This window comes from Tupaia chinensis, unplaced genomic scaffold (genome assembly GCF_000334495.1).
Source record: "Tupaia chinensis unplaced genomic scaffold, TupChi_1.0 Scaffold144899_1, whole genome shotgun sequence".
NCBI lineage: Eukaryota > Metazoa > Chordata > Mammalia > Scandentia > Tupaiidae > Tupaia > Tupaia belangeri.
Window position 1 is genome coordinate 3,141,335 of NW_006204759.1, and position 27,700 is coordinate 3,169,034.

General features: G+C 49.5%; 1 protein-coding gene across 7 annotated transcripts in view; it reads left to right on the forward strand.

Annotated features, from left to right (window-relative positions):
* Positions 1 to 23,639, forward strand: part of RAP1GAP2 (RAP1 GTPase activating protein 2) — a 262,143-nt gene extending 238,504 nt beyond the window's left edge. For 6 of the 7 annotated variants that reach the window (XM_006167571.3, XM_027767925.1, XM_006167572.3 and 3 more), the window contains 8 exons: positions 6,640 to 6,777; positions 9,310 to 9,434; positions 12,752 to 12,865; positions 13,121 to 13,238; positions 13,680 to 13,806; positions 17,836 to 17,912; positions 18,341 to 18,379; positions 19,267 to 23,639. In XM_006167571.3, coding sequence (XP_006167633.1) covers positions 6,640 to 6,777; positions 9,310 to 9,434; positions 12,752 to 12,865; positions 13,121 to 13,238; positions 13,680 to 13,806; positions 17,836 to 17,912; positions 18,341 to 18,349 — 708 coding nt within the window. In that variant the 3' untranslated portion in view covers positions 18,350 to 18,379; positions 19,267 to 23,639. The remainder of the gene's footprint in view (positions 1 to 6,639; positions 6,778 to 9,309; positions 9,435 to 12,751; positions 12,866 to 13,120; positions 13,239 to 13,679; positions 13,807 to 17,835; positions 17,913 to 18,340; positions 18,380 to 19,266) is intronic. The other variant, XM_027767924.1, reaches the window with a different exon arrangement.
* Positions 23,640 to 27,700: the final 4,061 nt, after the last annotated feature.

Sequence of the window (27,700 nt, forward strand, 5' to 3'; positions counted from 1 at the left end):
TGCCTCCCAAGTGGAAGGCCTGAGCTGGGGGCAGGCCAAGCTCAGCCATAGAGAACGCACTGTCCTGGGGCGCTCTGATGTTTGGACTCTGCCTGTGGCCAGGCCTACAGGTCTGGCCTCGCTCAGTTTTGGTATCTCTTCATGGATGCCTTAGGTGGTACCAGGGGGGTCAGAATTCTTCCTGGAGTTAACCCAGATTTCCATGAGATCCTTCTTGAAAGAAGTGGTGCCAGAAATAATTCCTGGAGGTAAAGTTGTAGTTTTTTATATCCTTCCTGTCCAGGTCTTCCTCTCATAGGCAGTAGAAACATCCTTGAGGACTGAGTGAGCTGTAAGTGATCTCAACCATCCCTCTACTCCCTCTCACAAGTGTCCTGCCCCTACTCCAGAGAGCAGCGGCCCTCTGTCTGTCTCCTAAGAAGCAGACGGCATGGCCCTGTGTTGCTGCCTAGCACCTCATTCCACCCAGAGACGTTCTTCCCATCTCGCTTCAGTTCTGTGGGCTGTAATGGAAGGTTTTCTTCCATGTGAGACAAAACAGTTGGTTTATGGACACCTCGATCTGCTGTTCAAACTGAGCTGCTTCGAGCTGCTCTCAGGAATCTGCCAGCTCTACAAACACTCTTAAAGTTTGCACTTTCACTTACGCGATCATCCCAAAATAGATAAAATTTCAATTCTAAAGACTAAACTTTCACAGTGATAACTGACAACTAAAGACGTTTTATGGAGTGACTAGGCAGGGTACGAGGTCAGCATTGCAAATGCGGTCCAGGGGTTGGGGCTCTGTGGCTGTATCCTACAAGAACATTTTTTCTTTATGAAGGAGCTGAACAGTACTCACCTTTTTTTTTTTTTTTTTTTTTTTGAGAGGTTTTTGCTATAGGGCGTGTGCGCTCGCCAGACAGACAGAGAGAGACAGAGAGACAGAAAGCGAGAAATCACCCCCCAGGGGGGATGGTCACGCCGCAGTCCCTTCTCTTCCATTCTCCTCTTGGGATCTTGGGCACGCATGCACACGCGCCCGGCGTGAGTTTAAGCCGCCGGGTCCAGGACTCGAACCGCGGTCGACTATGTGGGAGTCTAGTGACATAGCCATTATGCCAACTGCTGGTCCCAACAGTACTCACCTTTGAAAGCATCTAATCTCTATATTAGTAATCTCAATGCCGTTCTCAGACGTTGCTAGCTTTTGACAAGGTTTTTGTTAGTCTGTAAGGAAATAAAAAAGTGACAGTCCTCGATGTATCCACATGATATGCACATAAAGCACGTGTATGCCACTTTTTGGAGAAATGTTGAGCTGGCCCATCCTCCATTGACTTGCCATACAAAGATACAAAGTAGGGTTAGGGAGGAGTAGACCTCTTGCTGGAACAGAACTGAGACCACTGCAAGCAGGGAGTTGTCTGGTCATTTCTCCCAGCCTTTGAGGGCCTGTAACAGCTAATGCATTGGTCTGACCTGACCCCTAGTGGCAGGAGAGGAGCACCAGGCTGCAGATGTCCTTGGCAATGTTGCCTAAGCTGCATAGTGCCGTGGATAGTGGATGGAACCCAGCAAGGGCCTGGGTAGAATCTCCAGCCTTGGGCATCTCCGTTCCCTTCTTGTCTTCCTGACATAGGAAGCTGTGGTATCAGGTGGCTCCATTCCCTGGGAGGTCTATGGACAGAGAACTCAGGCCCTCGTGCTTGGCCCTGGATTGGCGCTGTGGTCTATAGAGTGAAGATGTCAGCTCTGGCGTGTGCTTGCCTTGCTAGAGGGATGGAAGACCCTGTACTGGGACTCAGAGCACTCCCAACTAGGAGCCATCTCAGCAGGCAATAATCAGGCATCCTTGTTGCTAAAGACCCTGCCTTTGTCACCTCCCTGGTTCAGATAGGAATGCCACCCTCTCCCCCCTGCACTCATCTCCTTGCATTGTGTCCCTTAAGTTGAGTTTGTTAGATTGAAATGCACAAAATCCACTTGTAAGGAGGCAAGAGGGAATGATTGGCAGGGGAGAGAATTGCTCCCTCTCTGACACTGACTGGTGCTCAAACCCCCAGCTGAAAGAAGTGACATGAGCAGTTCACAAGAAAGTGATGCCATTTCTCTCTTCTCATTTTCCCAGAGGAGAACTTATTCCTGGGTAAGCAGTGAGGTGTGCCGAGGCTGGGAGACCATGGTGACAGGGGGTGGGGTGATGGAACCAGAGATGAGGAGCTGGGAAGGGAGCAAACTGAGGACAGCAAGACAGTCATGAGGAATGGTGGAGTAGATTGATCTAAGACCCCAAAGCCTTGCGGTGGTACGATTTCAGCTCAGTGAACAGAAGAGCTCTCCACAGATCAGGCTGCCCACCACTTGAATGGAGCAGTGAGCAACCTGATCCTGGGAGACCCGAGCAGAGAGAGACAGGCTTTGTGAGGGACACGCAAGGGTCTGATAGGCAGTCCAGGGCGTCCTTGGAGCCCTCCTGATGCTGAAGCGAAGTCTTCACGTGCTTGTCCTCACTCATTTCCCCCTTCCCACAGCACTGCCCTCTTTGCTCAACTTCGCCCTTTACTGACACTTCTGCCCAGTTTGAGGTGCATGCTTCTACCCAGCTCTGCATTAGATTGAAACACAAAACACTTTAGACCAGGTTACTGGGCAGTGTTGTCCAAAGCGAGCATTATTTTAGGGCTTAGAGGCAGCTATCACCTCTCTCTCCTTCCACTGGAGGAGGAGAGCTGACCTTGAGTGAACAGGTCTTATGCCAGGTGTTGGGCACATGCTGTCTAGTGACATCCTCATGGCAAAGACCATCGCCCCTTTGTAAAAAGGGATGAGGCTCACGGAGCCATGGGAAGAACCCGGAATCAGCCCCTTCCTGTTGCCAGGAGTGGCCGATTGTCCCCACACAGCCCTGAGATTCCCTTTAAGCCCACAGTCTCCTCAGACTTAGCTCTGACACCAGCACCAAGAGTCTTTGAAGAGTTGGTGTCCTCTCTGACGTCAGCCTTAGAGATTTTTTTTTTTTTTGAGGGGGTCCTTGAAACTTTCTGGTGTCTAACTATCCTTAGTTCATCAACCTGTTGAACTGTATTTTAAATCTGGACCATTTATTGGGGACAAAGAGACTCTTTCTTTTCTTTTTCTTTTTTCCTAGTTTTGCTATAGGGCACATGTGCTTGCCAGAGAGAAAAAAAGTGGGAAAATGAGAAACCACCCCTTAGAGAGGATGATCATGCCACGTTCCTTTCTCCTCCATTCTCCTCTTGGGATTTTGGGTCTGCACACACATGCATCTAGTGTATTTTTCAAGTGATCAGGTCTGGGACTTGAACCGCATAATCGGCCACATGGGATCCAGCTGCCTTAACTTCCACACCACCTGCTGTCCCAGAAACCCTTTCATCTGGAGCCCAGGGTCCTGGGTTTGGGTTTTGGCTTCATCTCTTGTCCCCGTGAGGCCTTGGATGGTCCTCTGCCTTTCAAGACCTTTTTTACCCCATACTTACCCTCTCCATGTCTCACAGTTGTGAGGATTCAATAAGATCACGTCTGTGCAGCCCAGCAGACCAGGTGCCATCACATGGGGCTGATTCCCACATCGAATGCTGGCTGAGAAAGGCGGTGAAGAGTACCCTAAACATGAATGATTGGTTCGAAAGGCCCTTGTTCTGATGGTAGTAGTGGAGGTGACACACGAGGGCACCCAGGTACATAAAGGCGCGGAGGTTGATGGAATATCTGACTCATCTGACGAGCCTGGCTGTTCATCCAAGGACGCCCCGGTGTGCTGCCGCTTCTTCCCTGCCTTGGTTTTCCACAGAGACCACGACTTCATGATGCTTGGGTGATGGAGTGAACAGAGCTGGCTGCAGGAAAACTGTTGCTAGGTGACTGTGTTCTGTCCTGTAGGGGAGAGGACGATTTCTCCCAAGGGGCATCTTTGACTCATCGGAGAGAGGCTAAATACCAGGGGTACAAGGCTGGTAAGCTCTGTGCCCTGTTCTTGGTCACTCATTTTGGTGGCTGTTGTTTACAAATGACTCTCCCTAGTTGGCTCCCTTGTCAGGATTGACAAACAAACAGGATGGGGTCCCTGGTCATTGTCCAATCTGGAGAATTTCCAGCCTTGAGAGATGCCAGGGAGACCTGCTATTTGGATTGGGAGTCATATTCATCCTTTTTTCCTGGGACCACTGTGATGTGAACTGAGCTCTGACTTGGATAGCTCCAGGGAGGAGGCCATTCCTTCTTCCCCGGGAGACCATCTGCAGGTTGCACATGTGCACGTGGGTATGACTGCAGGCAGGAGGGAGCGGGGCTCACACCTCAGTCCTGTTGCACCGACTGTAGGCAGGAGGGAGCGGGGCTCACACCTCAGTCCTGCTGCACCAGTTTTCTGAAGCCGGTGTTCTGAGCATACCCTACTTCTGCTGGCTCACTTCAGGAATAGGTAACTCACAAGGAATAGGTAACCAGCAGACCTGGCGATTCATGGCTCGGTTGGTTTTTGGCGTACAGGTTCTTTCCATCTGCCATTCCTGGCTTGTTAGCTTTGTTTCTCCCTCAGGGTTGGTCTCTCCTGGCCCCAAGATGACTGTTGTGGTTTCGGGTGCAGACGTGTCATGTCTCTTTTGGAAATCATTGAGGAAATCTTTTCTCTTAGTCCCCAGCAGACAGGCCTTGGTGTTCTGCTGGCAAGGGGATGGGTAAAATGACCGCCTTAGGCTGCTCGTGGCTTCCTGCTGTGCCCCAAGGAGGTGACATTGGACCAGACTCTGGCTCTGCCAGCAAGGAGTGTAGGGGGATGGCACTCAAGTGTGAGCAGCTACTGATATCCACCCCGCTGGGAGTCCTTGCCCTTGGGGCCCCCAGGCAGGGGCAGCTAATTACTGCAGAGGGAGCAGCCCCACAGGCCCTGGGTTGTTTTGTTTGTTTGTTTGTTTGTTTGTTTGTTTTTAAGCATTGCTCCAACTTTAGGAATAAGTCTTGGAAACTCCTTGGAGGCAGAAGCTGTGTTTTATAGTTCTTTGACCTACTGCAATTCTCCCATTCTTGGCATACAGAAAGGACCCAATAAATGCCTACCGTTAACAGTAAGAGTAGCCATGTATATTGGATATGTAGGTTTTACTGGGCTCTCTCCCGAGAGCTTTATATGTATTCTCCCAGTAACCCCATGAGGTAGACATCTTCCATCCCATTTCACAGATAAGTCTCAGAGAAGCTAAGTAACCTGACCAGTGGTGCCCAGCTAATGGGTGGAGGAGCGGAGAGCCCAGATTTATGACTTTAAAACATTTGTGGAAAAACTTATTAATGTGTGAATTTATTTTGGTGCAAAATTAAAACAAACAAACAAAAAGGAAATCCACACATAGCTTTTTTCATAATACATATTTTCCATAAACTTTTTGAAGATCCGTTATAAATCCTGGCAGTGCAACCCTAAGCCTTTCATATCTTAAGCCTTTCATACCTTTGACCACTGCACTGCATTGCCACCCAGCTGTGTTACTGAGGGACTGGATGGATGATCAAAGGGAAGTGATGTAAGGAAAGAACATCCCCTTCCTAAACATCTCACATCATCTTTGAATGCCTCCAAAGCCAGAGACTATCACTTAGGGGTAGCCAGCATTCTCAGGCCCTCACTATTACCTCTCCCCTTTGGTTGCATCCAGAGCAATGCAGCCCCGTAGAGCAGTCCGAAGGGGTGGTTGTCACTGTCCAGGCCATCCCTACTATAAGCTCAGCATCCTTGGTTTGTAGCTGTTCTCATCCTTTGCATGTACTGTGACAAACCCCTGTCTGTCATGGTTGTCCCCCGTTAGATACTTCATTGTTTTCCAATGTGCCCCTTGCTCTTTGGTGGCCCTAAGTGGGCTCAGGCTCTGTATGGGCTGAGTAGCTCCATGGCCCCGAGACCCTGCACCTGTCCCTAGCCCATTGTGCATCTCTGTCAGCAGCCATGCCAGCCCGACCTGTAACGGCAGTGTGTCTTAAGCTCTGCAGAAAGGAGGGATGGCTGAGTGCATGGCTCCATGCAGGGAGGACTAAGCACTCCTCCCAGGGCTTCATCAGATATTCTCCAAGGTGCACAACGCAACTTGGGGATGGCAGCAGCAGGATAGTCAGTGTAGAAGTACGGAAGGAAGCTTAGTTTTCTGAAAAAGAGTCAGTTTGAGGTCAGGCACCTGACTGTTTAATCCCCACCGTGATCCTGTGTGGGTCATATTCCCTTCTTATAGGTAAGGAAGCTATAGCTTAGTGAGGTTGGTAACTGGCGCAGGGTCATGCATGTGTGGTGAGCTCCGAGCTCTAAGGCTCACTTCCCTGCCTATAAGATGAGGATAACATCCTTTGTCTACCTCGTGAAGGAGACAGGGCCCCCAGGCTCCTCCTTTCCAATGCTCTGCCTTGCCCTACCCATGCCCAGGGCATGGGATAGAACTGGGAAAATGATCCGTAAATTGTAGTGACTGTAATGTGGCCTCCACTACTCTGTGTGTGTATGTATGTGTGTGTGTGTGTGTGTGTGTGTGCACATGTGTGTGCAGTTGCCCAGGTCTATGTGTGCAGACCCCACAGAAAAGGGAGGTCATCTGTAAGAGCTGGTTACTGATTCTCAAGGCCTTGTCACCCTGCCCCCATCTCCTGCAGCGGGCCATCCGTGTACGCAGCCACTCCATGGAGACCATGGTGGGCAGCCAGAAGAAGCAGCACAGTGGGGGCATCCCTGGCAGCCTCAGCGGGGGCATTTCCCACAACAGCGTGGAGGTCACCAAGACTACCTTCTCGGTGAGTGCTGGCAGGCCTGGGGCAGCATGTGGGGCCCAGGGAGGGTCCCCCAGACCTGTGAAGGAAGGGGTGAAGTGACAAGAGCAGGGCAAGTTGAATGATACAGGGAGAGTAAGACTTCTGGGGAGGTGAGGTGATCCCAGCCTCAGCCCTCTGAAAAGGGTCCCTTGGAGTCTCCCTCCCAGGTGGTACCAGGGTTAGTTGGACTAGAACTAGAACTCCTGTTCAGTTCTGTGAGTTTTCTTGACAGCTGGGCTTCCTTCTTGGGGCCAATCCTGCAAAATGGTCCTGGGGTGTGTTTCTGTGTCCAGGGGCTTGGGTCCTATGATTAGCAGAGAGATGTCCTTGCATTGCTAATTATTATTACTATCATTTTTTAAAAAAATTATTTATTTAATCCCATTTGTTATTATTTATTTAATTTGATTGAGACAGAGAGAGAGAAGAGAAAGGGGAAGCAAGAAAGCAAGCTGCCAGGTCCAGGACTTGAACCACGGTCAGCCATGTGGGAGTCCAGCACCTTTAACTACCACACCAACTGCTGGCCTCACTATTATGTTTTTAAGGTTTTTGCCTTAGGATGTTTGCACTTTCCAGAGAGGCAGAGACAGTGAGAGGAAAAGTGAGAAATCACCCCCCAAGGAAGATGGCCATGCCACAATTCCTTCTCCTCCATTCTCTTCCTGGGATTTTGGGCACACATGGCCAGTGTGATTTTCAAGACACCAGGTCTGGGGCTTGAACTGTGGTCAGTCACGTGGGAGTTAGCACCTTAACCATCATGTACCTGCTGACCCCGCATTGTTAATTATTAATGGTAGCAGTAGCCACCCCAGCTTGCTGTGCCTTAGACACTGAGCTAAGTAATCCACAGATGTGATCTCACCTGACCCGTATAACAGCTGCCTAAGGTAGGTCCTGATGTGCTCTTCATTCTATATTTGAGGAAAAGGAGGCCCAGAGGGGTTAAGTGACTTGCTAAAAAGTCACTCAGCTAAGCTGGAGAGCTGGAATTTGGATATAGTGTCGCCTGACCCAAGATCTATGGTCTTCATCACTATATATGCAGTTCCCAAGGAAAGACGGCCCTGCAGATCTGTGAGCTCAGGCTTGGTTGACTTGCATTAGGAGCTGGGAATGTTAGGGAACCACATAGCCAGTCTTTCCTACTTATTTATTTATTTATTGCCAGAAGGTGCATGTGCTTGCCAAAGAGATAGAAAACACTCCCTAACAGGGTGTGCTGCAATCCCTTCTCCAGTTCTCCATTCTACTGGGGTTTTGGGCACCCGTGCGCATATGCTCAACATGTTTTTCAAGCTGCCAAGGCTGGGATTTGAACCATGATCAACCACGTGGGATCTGGTTTGCTTAATACTAGGCCATGGAGCCAGCCCTAGCCAGTCCTTTTATAAAACAGAGCTTGAGATTTGCATAGGATTTTCTTTTTACTGTAGGGCATGTGCGCTTGCCAGAAAGAGAGAGACAGAGAGATAGAAAGCGAGAAATCACCCCACAGGGGGGTTGGCCATGGGAATTCAGCGACATAGCCATTATGCTAACTGCTGGTCCCAGGATTTTCTTTTTAAAAATAGAACAGACCCTCTATGATACTAATGATTAGTATTATAAATGGCCTCATGTAATTAATTAGATTTACCAACTATTTTCATCATTGTTATCTTGTTCCTTCTAGAAAGTCCATGAATTGAGTAGAGCAGAGCAATTATCTCCATTCTGCGGATGAGAAGACTGAGGTTCAGAGACCATTTCCCCAGGGTTACATAGTACATGAATGGCAGAAGTTGGAGCCTGGGCTAGAGGCCTGGCAGGCTTTTAAGATTGACTTCAACCTCCCATCTTTCTTTTCTCAAACTCCCACAATTCCATTGACAGCCCTCTATGTCTCCCCCCACCCCCAAACCCCTGCATTTTGAGCCATGGCAACTGCCTTCTTGGCTGCCTCCCCACTGCCTGTTGGGCAACCTGGTCTGGGTTCTGGTGCTGTCTTGCTATGCGTCACCTGCAGGATCTATTTATTTACAAGCAATGGATGGAGAGTTAAGAGCCTGGGTTCTTGTTATCCTGCCCGTGATTTGCTAGATGACCTTGGTGAAATTCTCTTCCTCTCTGGTCCTCAGCTTTCTCATCTGTAAAACAAGAGGTTGACCCTGGGCCATGGAAGGACTCTTAGCTTCGTGATTCTCAGTCTGTGACCCTGCGTCATCCTGACCTTTTCAATATGTGGGGCTCCCATTCTGGTGGTCCTGATTCCGTGGTCCTCCAGGACTTCTGCTCTTGGGAGGTCACTACCTGGGGCCACAGGCTTGGCTTAACAAGACAATGGCAGAGACTGGGAGTGCTTAAGTCTTGGGTCTCATTTCCTGTTACATAGATCCCAAGCTTCCTTGCTGTCTTGCTGTTGCCCGGCCCACCTCCAGACCAGGAGCCATTTGTGGAGCAGGCAGGGGGCTGAAGGGAAGGAGATCTGGGTTGGGGTGTGCACACTCATTTTGGCAGTTTCATTGGCAGCCTCCAGTGGCAGCGGCAGCGGCAACAGCGAAGAACCAGTCTCGGAGCCCCATCAAGCGGCGATCAGGGCTCTTCCCTCGCCTGCACACGGGTTCTGAAGGCCAGGGGGACGGCCGGACACGATGGTAATTGTCGGGACCCCTCCACTCCAGCCAGACTGAGGTCTGTTAGCTCTCTCCATCTCTACAGCTGCTTTCGGGTCGTTGGAAAAGTCATGATGCATTTTTGCATAGAAAACCAGAAAATATGTCATGACTTTTCTGACAACCCAATAGATGCCCAACCCTGAGGAGAGTGTTGCTCTGCTCAGGGAGATGGCTTTCCTCTAATCCTGGCCTCCACTTTAGACACCTACACATCTCCTGTCACTCATTCAGCTCTTTATCCACTGAGGCCAGCTTGGCCAGTCTCTGCAGGGGCTTACAGCATTTTGACCCAGCTAGAAACATTGCTTGCATTCTTCTTTCTTTGCCTTCTTTTTCAGTGTGCACTGAAATGTCCCCACTTATGGTTGCCATCTTTGATCCCACCAGGCAGAGTTAATGGAGCCTTCCTATGGACTTCTAGAATGTGCTCTGCTTTTTTTTTTTTTAAATACAGCAACTCTCATATTACACACATTTAACCTGCTCTTGCTAGTTGTCTTTCTGATCTTTTTTTTTTTTTTTTTTTTTTTTTGAGAGGTTTTTGCTACAGGGCACGTGCGCTCACCAGACAGAGAGAGAGACAGAGAGACAGAAAGCAAGAAATCACCCCCTGGGGGGTATGGCCACGCCACAATCCCTTCTCCTCCATTCTCCTCTTGGGATTTTGGGCATGCGTGCACACGCGCCTGGCGAGTTTAAGCCACCGGATCCGGGACTCGAACCGCGGTCGACTACGTGGGAGTCCAGTGACATAGCTATTATGCTAACTGCTGGTCCCTCTTTCTGATCTTTAATTGGTGATTCCGCTTGTTCTTTAATTCAGCCAGCAGTATTTACTGAGTGGCTGCTGTGTGCCAGCCACAGTGCTGAGTGCTTAGACACATGGTACAAAAGACACAGACCTGCCCTCTGGAAGCTTTTAGCCTTGAGGGGGAAAGGGAGGCATTCATTTTGACTCCCATGTTCCCATGTTGTCTGCCTTTATCCCTGGGTGGCACTGTCCCCTAAGCTAAGACTTATAGGACCAGGGTGGATGTACGGAGAAGGATGAAAAGCTCTGCTTGGAAACTGCGTATGTGTCTTTATGGACCAATTGTAGAGCTGTCCAGGGAATGGTAAACTTTATGCATCTTGAGATTTAAGAGCGTTTTTCTTTTTTATTTTGCCATAGGGTACGTACATTTGCTGGAGAGAAACAGAAAGTTAGAGAGGTGGAAAATGATAAATCATACCCCAGAGGGGATGACCACATTGCACTTCTTTCTCCTCTACTCTCTTCCTGGAATTTGGGGCACATACACACATGTGCTCGGCATGATTTTCAAGCTGCCAGGTCCAGGACTCGAACCAAGTTAGCCATGTGGAAGTCTAGCACTTTAACCACTATGCCACCTGCTGGCCCCAGAAGAGAGGTCTTGACAGGAGATACTGGGAATAGAGGTGGGGGTTAGACTAATGAGTGTGAGAGGGTATGTAGAGCACCAGCATTTATGGCACATGGAGAGTGAGTGAAGAAGAAAAGGTGAGCAAGGAGGAGGACAGCCTGGAGAGGGTGAGGTCTCCAAATCCAGCAGGAGAGAAATCTAGGAGGGACATCCATGTTGGTCGTGCACAGTGACCCAAGCCCCTGTGTGAGTTGATGATTTAGGAGGGCATTAGCAACTTCATCAAAAGTGCACACAAGGGAACCAGCAGTTAGCGTAATGGCTATGTCACTGGACTCCCCCATAGTCGACCGCAGTTTGTGTCCCAGACCCAGTGGCTTAAAACTCACACCGGGCGTGTGTGCGTGCGTGCGCAAGATCCCAAGAGGAGAATGGAGGAGAAGGGATTGTGGCGTGACCATCCCCCCTGAGGGGTGATTGCTCGCTTTCTGTCTCTAATGTCTCTCTCTGTCTGTCTGGCGAGCGCACGCGCCCTATAGCAAAAATCTCTCTCAAAAAAAAAAAGTGCACACAAGTACTTCCCATCTCTAGAATAGCCGTATGCAAATAGACAAATAATAACGAAATTAACGAAGATGTGGAGAAGTTAGAACCCTTATTGCTGGTGGGAATGCAAAATGGTGCATTGGAAAACAGCCTGGTAGTTCTCAGACAGCTAAACAGGGCTTCATATAACCCAGCAATTCTCCTCTTGGGTATATACACAAGGGGATTGAAAACAATGGTTTATAAAAATACTGGTAAGCTTGTATGACTAGCACATAGACGTTCATGGCAGGATTATTCATGACAATCCAAAGTAGAAGCAACCCAAATGTTCACCACTGTAAAAAATGATGAAAAGTGGCCTACCCATAAGATAGAATATTATTTTATAATAAAAAGGGCTGAAGTATCGATGCATTTTGCAACATGGATAGACTTGGAAGACAGTCAGCTTAAGTGAGAGGAGCCAGACCAAAAAAACCACAACATATTGTATGATGTCATTTGTAGAAAATCTCCCAAATCGGCAAATCCATAGAGACAGAAAGAAGATTAGTGGTTGCCAGGGGGTGGGGAGAGGAAGGAATAGGAAGTGATTACAAACCCTGGATCCAGGGTTTCTTTTCAGAGTGCCAAGACTGTTCTAAAATTAGATTGTGGTGATGGTGTGAATATACTAAAAACCACTGAACTGTACACTTTAAATAGGTGAGTTGTATGTTATGTGAATTATATCTCAATTACATTGTTATATAAAAAGTGTGTGTTGAGGATAGGGCTGTCATTTCCCCATTAGCCAACACAGTCAACAGTGGACATCAGACAAGGTCTTCACTCAGCTGCAGGAGAAGACAACTCGGCCTTGTCAGCTGAGAGTAGCCATTCGTTTCTCAGAACCTAGGGCCACCTTGTCACACAGAGCCAGGGAACCCATATTGCAGTCTGTGTCCACTGGAGGATGTCCCTGGGGTTATACAGTGTGTGTAAGGGCCCTTCTGGCCTCTCCCAAGAGTCCCCACATACTGTGTGGGATGGATACCCCGGACCCCAGTCCGTTTCCTGTGGCCCTCTCTTGACCTGTAGCTCTGCCAGGTTGAGGGAGCTGCCAGCTTAGGGGAGAGGGAGGCTTGGCTAGAAGCCACCACACCAGGACTCCTGCTTGGTATCCCTGGACTCTCACCCATGAACCTGGAGCAGCAGTTTCAGTGGTGCTCAAGGGAGAAAGGATGTGTTGGTGCCCATGCTTCGGTAGGGAGTGCTCTGACTCTGCAGGGTCCCCGGGCTGACTGGCAGAGGCTCCGTGTGGGGCAGATGGGGGTTGGGGGGCTGGCTCCATCACCTCACTTTTCATTCCTATTCCCTCAGTGACAGTGCATCCAGCAACCCCAAGACCCCGGATGGTGGACACTCTTCTCAGGAGATAAAGTCTGAGACCTCCTCCAATCCCAGCTCTCCGGAAATCTGCCCCAACAAAGAGAAGTAAGAGAGTGAGGGTGAGGGAAAGACTGGTTTTAGCCATTCAGAGCCCTGACCCATGCTCTCTGCCTCCAGGCAGGGTGAGAGTGACCATCTCCTGCCCCAGGAACTCTGAAACATGAGGGCTAACAGGCAGGGGATGGGGAGCTGCTGATGGGCAAGCTCAGATCTCCTCTAGACCTGCCTGCTCAGCTGCGGGGCCCCGGGGTGGAGGTCTCATCTGTGACCAGGTCCCACCTTGCTTCCTGTCCCCTGCAGGCCTTTCATAAAGTTGAAGGAGAATGGCCGCGCCAACATCTCCCGCTCCTCCTCCAGCACCAGCAGCTTCAGCAGCACCGCAGGGGAGGGCGAGGCCATGGAGGAGTGTGACAGCGGGGTAGGTGTACCTGGATGGCCTTGGGAGGGCACTCTGGGGCCCAGCCAGCCACGTGCCACTTTGGGCGGAGCCCCTCTTCAGTCTGTTCAGATAGAAGGGAAGTTTCCTTACTTACTCTAGGAAACTAGAGATGGCCTGGAAGCAGTGGTTGGGGTGGCGGGTGCATCTCTCTCAGAGTGACAGCAGCAGAGGGACAGACGCCAGACTGAGTGGAGCTCTGTCATGGGGTTCCTGGCTGGAGAGGTGAGGGTCAGTGTTTAGCTGGATCAGAGGCCCTTCTTGGAGTGGGAGAATTTGGAGCAGGGGTGAAGGCATCAGGAAGGAAAAAGGAGGTCTGAGCAGGGAGTGGGAGGCAGTAGCTGTCCTGGACTATTTCAGGCCTGCCTGGGCATGGGCTACCTGAGGGTAGGCTGGCCTCACTCCCCCAGCCTCTCTCCCCAGAGCAGCCAGCCATCCACAACCTCGCCCTTCAAGCAGGAGGTGTTTGTCTACAGCCCGTCCCCAAGCAGCGAGAGTCCCAGCCTGGGAGCAGCCGCCACCCCCATCATCATGAGCCGGAGTCCCACAGGTCAGTGGCATCTAGGGGTTTGTGCCATGGGGCTGGGGCCACTGCTCCAAGGCGTGCGCACCAGGCAGGCCAAGCTGGCTGGTTTCTGCTCCTGCTCCAACACCCTATAACTCTGCTGGTCATTGCATTCGTCAGCCTTCCCAGGCCTGTGTTCTTATCCTCTCCTTACCTACGGGGAAACTGAGGCTCAGGGAGTTGAATGATTTGCTGGAGACCCCATAGTGGAGGAGTTGGAGATTGTGAGATTAGGAAGCTGAACTTCGGCCTACCACCCAGCTGCTGTGGCGTAGCTGTAACATAAATGCCCTCCAGGGCTGGAAGCCATGCAGTTGATTGTGGGTTCAGATCTCCTGGTCAGCCTGAAGTCATGCCAGGTTTGTACTGCGTGTGGGCGTCCAAAATTCCGAGGCACTGGAAGACTAGAGAAAGGGACTGAAGGCATGATGAGACCCTGTCGAGACTGCTTCTCTCTTTCTCTGTTTCTCTCTTGTGTGTGTACATGCACTCTCTGTCATTAAAAACAAAACCAAACCAAACCCGAGCACTTTCCACTGACCTTTCCCTCCACTCCATCAGCGACCCAGGGCCTCTGTCACGGAGAGCATCTGAATACAAGGCTAAGAGGTGAGAGAGGGCTGCAGGCAGAGGGAACAGCGCGTGGAAAGGCCTAGAGGGAATGAGGGTCGGGAGTCCTGAGCCCACACGTGGTTTAGTATGGCTGGAGGTTGTGGTGGGGAGGATTGGGAGAGGAGAGAGGTTAGAGCACCCACAGGCTGGGGTCACCAGGGAGCCCTGGTGTGGCTATTGGTGTTATCCTCTCAGCAGTGGAAGCTGCCAGGCCCTAAGTCTCTGAAGTTTCTTTAAGTAGAGAAGCACCACCTGGAGTTGAGAAAGACCATTTTGTGGGCTGCAGTGCTAAGTATGGGTGAGAGAAGCATGGGGCAGGAGCAGGGAGGGAGAGCAGTGAGGGCTCATGGGGCGATGAGAAGGGGTGGCACCGTGGAAGAAGGACATGGAGTCAAGAGATGTCAAGGAGGTGAAATCTACCAGACTCTACGGGGGTCTGGGGGGTCTTGGAGTCCAGGCCTGTTGGGGTTCTGTGACCCCTGCATCAGGCAGAGCAGTAACAAGCCTGCTCTGGGGCGAGGGTGAAGGGCCGGTGCCTGAGGACCATCTAGGTGGACCTGTGTGATGGGCACTGGTGGGTGGACAGCCTTGGTCCCCGCCCTTGAGGAGGACAGCATAGTGTGGGCAAGTGCAGGACGAGAGCCCGGGTCCAGTCCCAGGATTGAGTGATGTGACACTGGGCCAGTTAATGACATGATGTTGGGCAAGTTACTGAGCCTTTCTGGGCCTCAGTTTCTCCAAACAATGAAAGGAGAGGAATAGGGTTGGTTGTGTGAAGACTGAACAAACGCTTATGGTTGTCAGAAATGTAGAATTTTTTAACCTGTTTATCAAGTAACTGGAATAAGACAGTGGTGTGGTCAGTGGTTCTCAGCTGGGGCAGTCTCGCGCTTCAGGGACTCGGCAATGTCTGGTGACATTTTTGATTTTCATGGTCGTGGGAGGGTGGTGCTGCTGGCATCTAGTGAGTAGAGCAAAAACTTTTCCAGCCTATTTTCAATAGGTGGAGAAAGTCTGCTCTAAATGAAAGAAACACAGAAAGGCCAGAGGGCTGTTGGGGTGGTTTAAGTCAGAGTGCTACTGGGGTTCTCATGTGGAGGGCTTCCGGCAAAGAGGGTGCAGAGAGATCATGGTGAACGCGGAGGATCCTTTCTGTTACGGCTTCCCGGCTGCCAGAGCAGTTCACGTGGCTCCTCTTACTCATTGCCTGTAGTTGGGCAGGTCTGGAGCTAATTTTGGCTGTGGCATGGATGGGCCCACCTCGCTGAGCCTCAGTTCCTTCATCTGTAAAATGGAGTAACAATACAAATTCCCTGATGTTGGTTTTTTTTTGGGGGGGGGGAGAGGTTTTTGCTGTAGGGCACATGCACTTGCCAGAAAAACAGAGAGAGACAGAGACAGAAAGTGAGAAATCACCCCCAGGGGGGATGGCCACGCCACAATCCCTTCTCCTCTGTTCTCCTCTCATGATCTTGGGCACACATGCACGTGAGCCCAGCATGAGTTTAAGCCACCAGGTCCAGGACTCGAACCACAGTGGACTACATGGGAGTCCAGAGACATAGCCATTACTCCAACTGCTGGTTCCTCCCTGATGTTTTTAAAATAAAGCTTAACTCAATATTGAAGTAATGAATAAAAGAATCTGTAACCGAACTGGGCTCCCACTTGGTGGTAAATATCTGTCTGTCTGTCTGTCTGTCTGTCTATCTATATTGAGGTAAGACAGAGTCTCACCATGTTGATCCTCCCAACTCAGCTTCCCAGCTGGGACTACAGGCGTGTACCCCCACAGCTGGCTTTTTTTCCAGAGTCTTGCTATGTTGCCCAGGCCAGCCTTGAGCTTGTCATCTTTTGCCTTCTCAGCCTCCCCAAGTTATGGAATTAAAGGCACACACTACTACGCCCAGCCTTTAGGTTCTTTATGTTGAACTGGGACTAGAACCCAGGTCTCCCATAGGTCCCAGCCTATGGAGTACAGCTTCTTCGCAGAGTGTAAGCCACTGTGGTTCTACCAGGTTTTGAGTAAAGGAGGGTCTGCAGAATGTCTGCAACTTGCTGAAGGTCACCCAGTATAGAAGGGGACCTGGAACAGGCCTGGTAATCTAGCCCATGCTTGTCACATCATAGGGTGCCACATCGGGGTATCCTTTAGGTAGTATTAAACCCTGGCAAGCTGCATCCACCCCCATGCAGGTTGTGCTAGGTACCCAAAGGGTTGGGGTGGGCTTGGGGAGATCCAGAAACCTGTCTTGAGCTGTTCAGCTGGGTTTGAGAAGAGACTGGGCTGAAGGCAAGGAGTTGGCCTGGGAGGGCCCGACATCATCTACCCATTGACCATTTCACATGTGGGCTCTGGGTCCAGAAGGGATCGACTGGCAGGGTTACACGGAGTGGCATGCAGTGCTGGGAAGAACACAACACATTTCCAGTTTAATCTACATTGTTCTTTTCTCTATTAGTTTCTTAAGTCTAGACAACACAACCATACATCAAGCCCTGATTGGTAGCATTTGCCAGTTTCTGTGGTGTAAATATTCCTATCGTGGCTGAACATAAGCTACCAATGCGATGTCCCTGAAGTATGAAGAGATGCTCGTAGCTACCTTCATTGGGTGTTCCTGCCACACAGATACAATAGATGTAAGAGCATACAGAATAGGAATGCATAGCAAAATAACTAGGAAGTGATGAGTTTTGAGTATTCATTAGCTTTGTTGAATATAATTTATTTAATTGTAAGCTTATGTAATTCAGTATATATTTTAAAGACATTTTTGCCTTAGGGCACATGTGCCCTAAGAGAGAGACAGAGACAGTGAGAGGAAGAGTGATAAATACCCCCCCCCCCCCCCAGGGGGAAGGGCACGCGCTCAGGCCCCTGGGGGAATGGCCATGCTGCAGTCCCTTCTTCTCCTGGGATCTTAGGCATGCATGCACATGCGCTGGGTGTGAGTTTCAAGTCACCAGGCCCGGGACATGAACTGTGGTTGGCCATGTGGGAGTCCAGTGATGTAACCATTATGCCATCTGTTGGCTCCTTCAGTATTTTTTAGTGGCTTGTGTTTAGCAACTAGTTCACAACATTTTAAAAAATGTAAGAGTAGGGACCAGCAGGTGGCGTGGTGGTTAAGATGCTGGACACTCCCACATGGCCAACCACGGTTCGAGTCCCGGACCTGGTGGCTTCCTTTATCCCTTTCTCTCTCTCTCTCTGTGTGTCTCTCTCCTCAAATTAAAATAAATGAATGAATAAATAAAATTAAATAAATAATAATTTTAAAAAATGTAAGAGTAGGCTCTGATGAATCAGTACATGTCAACAGAGTACCTGTGATCTTTACAGACCCAGTGATCTTTACAGTTCTGCCATGTTTTCATGGACATTCTTCTTTGTCTTAGATGCCAAAAGCAGAAATTCCCCGAGATCAAACCTGAAGTTCCGCTTTGATAAGCTCAGCCATGCCAGTTCTAGTGCGGTAAGGCTACGGGGGTATCTGGGGTGTTGGGGCAGCAGGGGAGTGGCCTCCCATATCCCACATTCCACTCTCCTCCAAAAGCCAGCCTTCTTTCCTGCAGGCTGAGGGGAAAGGGAGCCTCAGATAGCACCTGAGGATCTGGGAAAAGGCAGAGGAAGGAAAGCTCCATTCAGATCTGGGAGGTGCGGGGTGGGAGATGCGGTCTGTCCCCACCAGTGCAGACAGTAGCCTTTATCACACTCCCCTCGTTAGAGCAACCACCTCAGGCATAGTCGTGCCCAGATGTGATGTGAGCTATTGGCTTCTGGGGCCCCACGCCCCTTCCTGAGCTCACCAGATTGTGAGAGCTGAGTGCACAGAAGCTGCCTCTGGAGGGGGTTATGTTGTCTGGGTATGTAAAACTCTTGTGTGGATTTTCCTTGAAACAGGGTCACTAATGTGAAAGAGGAGTCCTTCGCCTGTTCAAGGTGGGTCAAGGGAGTGTTTGTCCTGCTGTGACCAAGAGGGGGCAAGTGTGTTCCTTCAAGACCAGGGAATTAGTAGCTTTAACCTGAGAATGGCCAGAGAGGTCCTGACAGCTGAGGAGGTCCCTGGAGCCTTTGGGATGGGGCTTCTCCAGGTGGGGAGGAGGGGGAAGTGGCCTTGGGTGTGGATGGGAAGAGTTGCCTGAGGGCTGGGGCAGACCCACTGAGTGCAGCTTCCTGGATCCCTGTCGAGTCTGGCTCCAGTGGGCAGAAGGGTGGTAGCCCAGGGCCATTCCCTCCCTGCAGGGAGAAGCTCCTCAGTTTGTCCCTTGCTTCCCTGCTGTCAGGCAGCTTTTCCCTCCATGTGGCCAAGGGACATGCCCTCCCTCTGTGCTGAGAGACACCCCCATGCAGTAAACCCTGAGAGGGTCAGGGCTCTGCTTGGGAGGCCTCTGCTCCTAGTCTCAGCGGTGGGGGGGTGGAGGGGGAGGGCATGGGTGTGGCTTGCTGGCTTTAAGGGCCGAATTCCTGCCCTGAAGTCATCAAAGACCATCTGCATCCCAGGCCTCCCCCTACAGAGCTCTCTCAGGGGTATGAGTCACAGTTGGAGCCAAGGGGAGGGGTCCAGGTGAGCCCACTTTATGTTAAACCTGATTTATGAAAAAACAGGAGAGCAGGGGAATGCCAACATTCACCCCCACAGGTACTCGGTTCACGGCTGGCTTCAGGCTCTATCCAGCTGGGCCCCCTCCTCGTCCTGTACTGGGGGCTATGGCCCTGGGCTCGTGTGTTTCCTACCTCCCTCCGAGGTCTACACCCACAGCATTTGTATTCTTCCTTCCTTCTTTGACCAAATGTTTGGTCATCATTTTCCTCCTTGTCTCCCACAGAGAGGCACCGCTTCTGTGCTGGAGAAGGCTCCTGTTCCAGCAGTTCGGGGGTGCCATCCACTACTCTGTCACAGTCCTGCTGCCTCACCGGCCACCTGCCCACCGGACCAGCTGTCTGTCCATGTCCCAGCCCAGCCACAGCCCGGCCCTTTACCAACACATCTTGAGAGCACCGCCCCATCCCTGGACAAGGCCTCCTTCCTCGAGGCTCCCTTTGTAACTGACTTCGCCATGTGATGTCTATCTGGTCATGTATCATCTTATTTTGTCTGTAGTGGAAGAAAGTTGGGGAAAGGGGATTTAGGAGCCAGGATCTCAGCCAGACGCAGGGAGCTCATCTGCCTCAGAGGGCATGGTGGGTGGGAAGCAGGGTCCCCGACAGAATATGTACCCTGGTAAGGGGCTGGCAAAGGCAGGCTCTGTCTGCCCTTGGTCACAGTGCAGTGCCTTCCTGGATGTGGTGGGCAAGAGGCTTTACCACTACCAACGCATTCGGTGGAGGTGGAGGGACTGCTTTTCCAGAGCCGGAATTCGTAGCATCCTCGAGGCCACCCTGAGGAAAATTGGCTCTCTTGCTCCTGCATCTCCGGAGCTCCAATGTCTATCTGCTTCTGCACTAAGAACTTCTCACCCATCTGCTGACAAAGGCCCAGGGCTGCCTTCGTCCCGATGCCTGTGCACGTCCAGTGGGGCTCTGCCGGTTGAAGCTCGGAGACAGCTGGGTGTGACCAGGACTGGGTGCCATGCACTTCCTTGACTGTAGCCAGAGCTTTTGTCCTGCCTTTTCACACAGTCTCCTGATTATTGCTTTTGTGGGAGAAGCCCCATGGCAATTGCTCCCCATTGAGCAGATGGTTTCCTCATGAAGGGGTGGGCAGCCAGGCGTGAGAAGGAATTCAGGGAATGCAAAGGAGCCAGCACTGGGGTTTTCCTTAGCTGAGCAGCATCAGGACCTGAGGGCTAGGCTGGCATCCAGGACTCCCCTTGTCGTGGAGGCTCAGGGAAGACATGGTTATTTCACCCCCCCTGAAGTGAGGGGGAGAGCTGGGGTGGGGATGGCCTGATGGCCTGGCAGGTTCTCCTCAGGCCAACCTATGGGGAGGAGCCCAGCGTCCCACGGCGGTCGATGTCCCGGGCATTTCGGGGTATCGAGCCCTGCTGTGGAGATTGTTCCCACAACTGTGCCCTTCTGTCATGTCTGCGGTTTTGATCTCTGAGCCCTGCTCTTCCCCTTTCTGAGTATGGGCCTATAAGCAGTTGTCACATCTGTGGGATTCCTGCACCTGGGCCGCATCTCATGTGGGTCAGACACTGTGTGCCACCTGCACCCTCTGCCAGAGCCACCTTCTCTGGGATGAGCCAGCTCGCTCTGAGGAACAGCTGACTCCCACCTGGCTCCCCACCCATCCATGTCTGCAGTATGAGAGGGTATATATGCTGATTGGTCCTGGGTGGGTTGAAAGTGGGGCGTTCTTTAAATAAAATGTAGAGTCTGAAGAGCAGACCCTCAGAGGGGCTGCAGCTTCACATGCAGATGGGGCCTCTGGCACGTGGTGGCAGAAGGCTGCCAGAGTGACACTGGCTGGGTTCCTGCTTTAATGAGCAGATGACGAGGATTTCCAACCAACTTCTTCATTTGCATAGGGACCTGGACCCACTCCCACGTCAAAGTGTATGACTGTTACGCTATTTTTGACTGATGTGATAATTTCCCATTGCTTCTGCCATTAGAGCTAAGTTCTGATCCTTCGTCTCCTGCTCATGTGGAAATTGTGGGATCCTATTTGCAGGCTGGTTAGACTTCTCCCCTCACACTATTTGGCAAATGCGCTTATGTAAAGTACTAGTCTGGTAAAATGTATTCCAGTTAGAGAAGGTCAACAAAATATCAGTGTAGCTTTTATTAAAAGTCACTGTAGCAGCACCCACTACTGGAAGGAGGCCTGTGGATTCTGGCCCTGTTTTGTTGACTGGGTTTCCGAGGGTACTTGAAAGGTCAAACTGCGTTTCTTTAAAAAAGTCTTACAGGGTAAGACTGTCCATCCGGGTAGCTAGCATGTGTGGCTGCTTGGTGATTGTACTGTATCGTGTTGTGGTCTGCAGTTTCCGGGTTGTCCTCATGTTATCCTATTTGGGAACCTCATACCCTCTATCCCCACTACTCTTTCCGCTCCCTGCAGCCTCCTACCTCCTGAGAGGGCTCTGCTCCTCCTCTGAGCCTGTGGGCAGGATGGCTGGGGTGTCCAGAGGACCTGAGAGGCACACATACCCTCTAAAACATGCAGACCTAAGACATGGTCTCCACCCTTGTTTTGCTGTTGGGGTGCTCTGGGTGGGCTCTGCAGTTCCCTCACTCTGTGTCATCCTCACCATCCCTAGAAAGTCTGTCTATAGCTTCCAGAGTGTCCACCACTAGCCCACCCCAGGCCCCAGCACTGAGAGGGAGGAGGAGCATAGATGCAGGACCCCTTTCCCCTCCCTCCTCTGGGCTATGGGGCAGGCAGCTCGGGGTCCTGGAGGTCTGTTTGCCCCACACTCTATATCTGCTCTGACCCAACATGTCTTTCCTTTTATTGCTGCGCCCAGTCTTGGGGCTCAAAGAACTGCTCGAGCCTCATTGGCCCTAGTTACTAGACTCATCTAGATGGTGCTCATGCTGATATTTGAGGAATTTCACTGTGACCTTCAGGAAGGGTGTTTCCCGGACACGTTTCTGGCTCTGGGGACTGTGTGACTCACTGAAGAAATTGTATGTGTTGGGTACCCATATGCCTCCAGCTCAGTGGATACTTAAAAACAGATGCAGAAAGGCTAGAGATAGAAAACCTTAGCTAGAGTTTCTGTCTGTGCTCAAGGATGTAAAATGGTGTTTCTTGAAAAATATTCTGTGGTTTAGTTTTGTGGGCATCGTCTCAATGCCCACGCTTTCTGGCCCCTTGTAGCATTTCACCCAATCATGCCATCATCCAGATGAGAAACCTTAGGCCCAGGGTGGGGAAATGACTTGCTTGAGGTCACACAGCCAGGTAGCAGCAAGACTGGGATTGGAACTCACCACCTTTGTGTGGTGGTTGGATAAATGGCTGCATTTCCTGGGCCCTGGGTTTTGCTGGTGTCTCAGCACTGGCTGGGAGCTGTCACCAGTCAAGGATGTTGGTGGAGCCTCGGTTGCTGCATTTTCCATCAGGTGGGTGGGAAATATTCTCTTGGATTTTTCAGCCCTGGGATTTCGGCTGTGGCTGGAGCAAAGAAAACAAGGAGAAAAAAAGGGTTCTGGTGAACCGACCGCCAGTGACCGGTTTTTCAACTACCATCTGTAGTGGAGGTGGGGGCCAGGGCAAAGACGATACCAATCCTCGGCATCCTGTTTTCGAAATTAAGAAGAAAACTCATCCCTTCTCCCTGAGTGTTACGCAAAGCTGGTTAATGGAAGCGTAGGCTCACGTGAAGAGGCAGGACGAGTGCTCAGTTCACTTTCTTCCCCTGAGCCTTTCAGGTGCCAATTCAAACACTACCCTTTTCATTCATTTCTAAGTCAATAGAGACAGCTCTGTTGTGGGGGTTCAAGGAGGTCTCATAGCTACAAGTAGCCAGCAGGGACCAGGCCAACCTGGCCTGCTTAGGCCCCCATGGCTCCGCCCCCAGCCTCTAGCTACCCGTTAAGAAAGGCGAGGGCAGGTCCATCGAGTTTGCCAAGGCTGTCTCTGCAGCCTGATGGGAGACTCGGGAGGGCATTCTTCTACCAAGCTCTGGTATGTTTTACCACTAGCCCCTTGCCCACTCCATCCCCCGGTCTTGCCCATTTCAGCTGGGTCACGGGCCCATTTGGGAGGAATACAACCCCTGCTAGGGCCAAGGGCAGCAGAGCCCCGCCTGGTGAGAGGCTGTTGGGGCAGTGGCTCTGTTCTGTGCCTTACCAGCCCTGGGGAGATGGTGTTTGGCTGGAAGACTGGAATTTGATTGCCATTGTCTTTGATTTTGTGACATTTCTGCTTGGAAGGGTGAAACCCCCTTTCTGATCCTTAGCATGTGTGCCAACTCTCCCTTGTCATGGGTGTCCCCCTCTGACACCCCAGCTGGGGGAGTGCTGACATTTCAGTGTGAAGAGATTCCCTCGTGTGATAGAACCTAAGTAAGAACTGTAGCTTGGACGTGGTGGTCCATGTGATGATTTTTCTTTCTTTCCTCTTAGGGAGGAGATTGTAGACCCCTGACTGCCTATGTAATGTAAATAGTGTACATTTAATTTATTGCTATGGTAGCATATTGTATTTGTTAATGTATAAAACAAATTCTAAAAGGTTGACAAATGTATATTTTGTTGCTTAAATGTGTCTTTGCAGAAATTGACAATAAATAACATATTTTGTGTCCATCAGTGTTTATACTTCTTCACTTAGGGCCCAGGGCCTGGGTATCACTTTTGTAGTTCACTGGAGGCTCGCTGGTTTTAGGTGTGTTACTTTGGTTTGAAAAAATGTTTAAAATATTTTGAATTAGTTATTGATATTTTAAAAAACTGACCACCACAGATAAAAACAGAGCTGGAATTTCACATAACATCTTAATTTTCTGCTTAAAAATCAGATGCTAAGGGGCCAGCAGGTAGTATGAAGGTTAAGGAGCTGGATTGCATAAGGCCGACTCTGTGATTCAAATTCTGGACCTGGTGTCTTGAAAATCACGCCAGATGCATGTGCATGTATACCCAAAATCCCGAGAGGAGGAGAGGGGATTGTGGTAGGGTCAGCCCCCCTGGGAAGTGATTTCTCACATTCTCTTACTCTGTGTCTCTCTCTGGAGAGTGCTTGTGCCTTATAATAAAACTTAAAAAAGTAAAAAATCAGATGCTGAATCTGCTCCCCAGGCACGACTTGGTTAGCTCACTGGAGTCTGGTCCGTTTGGATGGGTCCTGAGTACCCCACAGTTTCCACTATTCCCTATTGTTAACATTTGGAATATTTTACTCTGTCCTGTTACTCACTCGGCCTGTGTAGGCATCTGAGTTCGAAATTCCCACTATTCACCGATTTGTCATTCTCCTGCAATTTTCTCACTTCTGCCCACTTTCTTTCTCAAATTCTTGATTCACTTCTTCAAGGATTTTTTTCATGACTAAATGCTCTTTCTTCCTATCCTCCTTTGAGTACTAAGTGGCCATGTTCTTACACATCCTTTGCTTTACAATGTTTGCTCATAGATTTAGAAATATTATCTGTATCCTTTTCTTCTTAAGAAAATCCAAGGGAAAGAAAAAGACTAAGTATCTGCTGAGGCTTGACTTTGTGATCTTAGGCAAATAGCTTAGCTTCCTGTGATTCGCATTTCCAGTTAAGTATGTGAACAATTCTCCCCATACAAAGCATGGGGATAAAGATAAATTCATAATTGGGAAAGAGCTTTGAAAAAAAAGGGCAAGTGTTAGTGAAGCACAAAGGTTCAGTAATAATAACAATAGCAACAGCTGACATTTATTGAAAGCCTAACATATGTTAAGACTTTTACATACGTGGTCACGTTTTCTTGAATGCAACACACTAGTTCCTAAGAATACACCACTATGTGAAGTTGTGTAACTATAAGACTTACACAGAAAATGGAGTTAGAGGACATAATACTCAAAAACTTTGTCAGTGACACATAAAAATAAAAAAATAAAAAAACAGGAACTTGGGGCCAGCAGTTGACGTGGTGGTTAAGACTGCAGTTTGAGTCCTGGACCTGGCAGCTTGCTTTCTCATTTTCCCTCTCTCTCTGGTGAATGCATGTTCCCAAAAGCAAATTAAAAAGCAATAATAGTTGGACAAGGAGATGGCATAATGGTTACGTCGCTGGACTCCCCTGTGTTTGCTGGTGGTTTGAGTCCTGGACCTGGTGGCTTGAAACTCACTTGGGGTATGTGTGTGTGCGTGTCCATAAACCCGAGAGGAGAATGGAGGAGAAGGGATTGTGGTGTGGCCATTTCCCCCCCCCCCAGGGGTGACTTCTCACTTTCTGTCTCTCTATCTCTGCCTGTCTCTCTGGTGAGGGCACATGCCCTTTAGCAAAACTCTCTCTCTAAAATAAAGCAATAATAAATAGTATAAATGAAAGTAAGGAATTGTTTAAAAAAATAGGAATATAACAAAAATGGTAGCACAAATTTGCATGTGTTAAGTAATTAAGAAATATATAACTACTATAGTAAGTAAGGCTTTTTAGCTTGAAAACGACCTGAAGTTTGCTTATGGAAGTAATTGTTGGCCAGGTTGCCATTTCTGAATGACTATAAAGAGGCAGAAGGAGAAGTTTTCTGAAACTGGTAATAACCAGGTGTGGCCCATAACACACATGGTATATTGGAGTCGCTGGCAAGTGTTGAGGGGTGTGTGTATGTGGTTGTGTTCTTTTTAAAAATATATTTATTTTTATTGTTTTAATTGACACACAATAACTATACATATTTATGGGGCACAGAGGTTTTTTTTTTTTTCTATGAGAATACAATACAATGTGTAATGATCAAATAAGGATAATTAACATATCTGTTGTCTCAACTATTTGAATTGGGAACATTGGAAATCCTCTCTTTTAGCTATTTCGAAATAACAAAATCAACCATTGTTAACTATAGTTACTCTACTATGCTATAGAACACTAGAGCTAATTTCTCTTACCTAACTGTAATTTTATATCCGTTAACCAATATCTCCTTATCTTTTTTCATCACCCCCCACTCTTCCTAGCCTCTAGCGACCACTTCTACTCTCTAGTCTATGTAGCTGTGTTCTTATACAGTTCAATTTACCCGAGTGCAACTTTCTGTTGCCCAATATTTCTCAGAGGTGAGTTGTGTAATCAAAAGTACAGAGCACACCGTACTCAAATTATTCCCTAAGATAGCAATTGCATTGGACCCAATTCTCATTGTGAAAGCAAGAACTGACCGTATTCTCTCAGTCACCCAAACAACTCTTTAAGGCATGTGCTATTAACCCCCAACTCACCTAAGAATCAAATTTCAGTTTGAGACCCACATTTGTTAAGCTGACTTCAACTGCAGGCAAGTTCCAGACTGCTGGGCATTCAGGAAGCCCAGGCATGTACCGGGGAAGTGCATCCCAGCCCTCTTTGGTTTCCCCGCCTGTCCTGGAGCTGTGTCTGCAGCATCTGCCATCACACCCAAGTTATGTGGCACCTTCCATGAGCCCTTGGTTTCAGGCTTCCTGTTTCTCAGAGTTTTCGACTCTATCCGTAGAGTCTCCATGGCTGCAAGTCTTTCACAGGAACATCTCACGCCTGTCTGCATCTCATGGTTTGGCTGCTGCTTATGTTCAATCCTGCCTGAAGCTGGGAGGTTACTTACATAGCAAGCCTTTGTAAAGGTTGGACGTTCCTCTCTGTGTGGGAAAGTGCTTTAGGAGGCATGGACATCATTCCGTTTGGGCCGGTTGCTCTCCTTCTAAACCTTCAAACCTTCCTAGGTCTCTGAAAGCTCACCAGTAGTTTAGTTCAAGGGTTCTCTTCCACTTAGAGGCTCCTCGAGGTTGAGGGCTTGAAATCTGCTTCCCCCACCTTAGTATATACTCACTTGAAGTAGTCATTGGACAGCTAAGGGGCGGCATTTTTCTGCCCACTAAGGAGAGACTTCCTGAGGAATTTGGCTGGACTATGCTCAGATTTTGTTAATCACATTTTTTTGGGGGTGCTTACTGGGTCCAAAGAGGTTACCTACCAGCTGTGTTCTAACTCTTTACCTTCTGAGTAGTTGGTTTCAATAATGATGTCACAGTTCAATTCTGCAACTTTGCTATAACTGTCAGTTATTAAACAATCCCAACTCAGCCTCAGTTCTGTTTGTTTTAAACTTCACATTCAATCCAAAGCCCTCTCCACCAACCCTTTGAGGGTAGACTGGCCTGATGGATTCAAGTGTCTTGGTTTGGGATGTGGCAAGGCTCCTCTGAGCACTGGTTTTGTCTAGACCATATTTTAACCAGGCTCCTCTGAACACTGGTTTTAACCAGGGAGCCACATTTTAACCAGGCTCCTCTGAGCACTGGTTCCCTCTAGACCATATCCTTGGCTTGCTGATCATGTTTTAGTAAAGAATCTTGCTGAACCAGTTTGAGAATCACCCTACCCTTGATATCCAATCAAGTTGCTCTTCTCCCACCCTTGATAACCTAACCTAGTTCCTCTTAGAACTTCCCTCCCACTTGTTCCTATTGTGTTCAGAGTTGAGGCCCATCTCTCGTCTATTGCAATAGTTTTGAGTAATGTCTTCCTTGCCTGTATAACTTGGTATACTTTTTTGGGGGGGCAAATAGCTGGTCTCCTCCATACTTCTATATCCATATTGGAGTGGGGGAGGAGAGAGCCAACAGAGACCTTTCATTTCAAGGCTGCCTCAGGAAAGAGCACTGAGTCACCTGGGAACTCTGAGTGGCATAC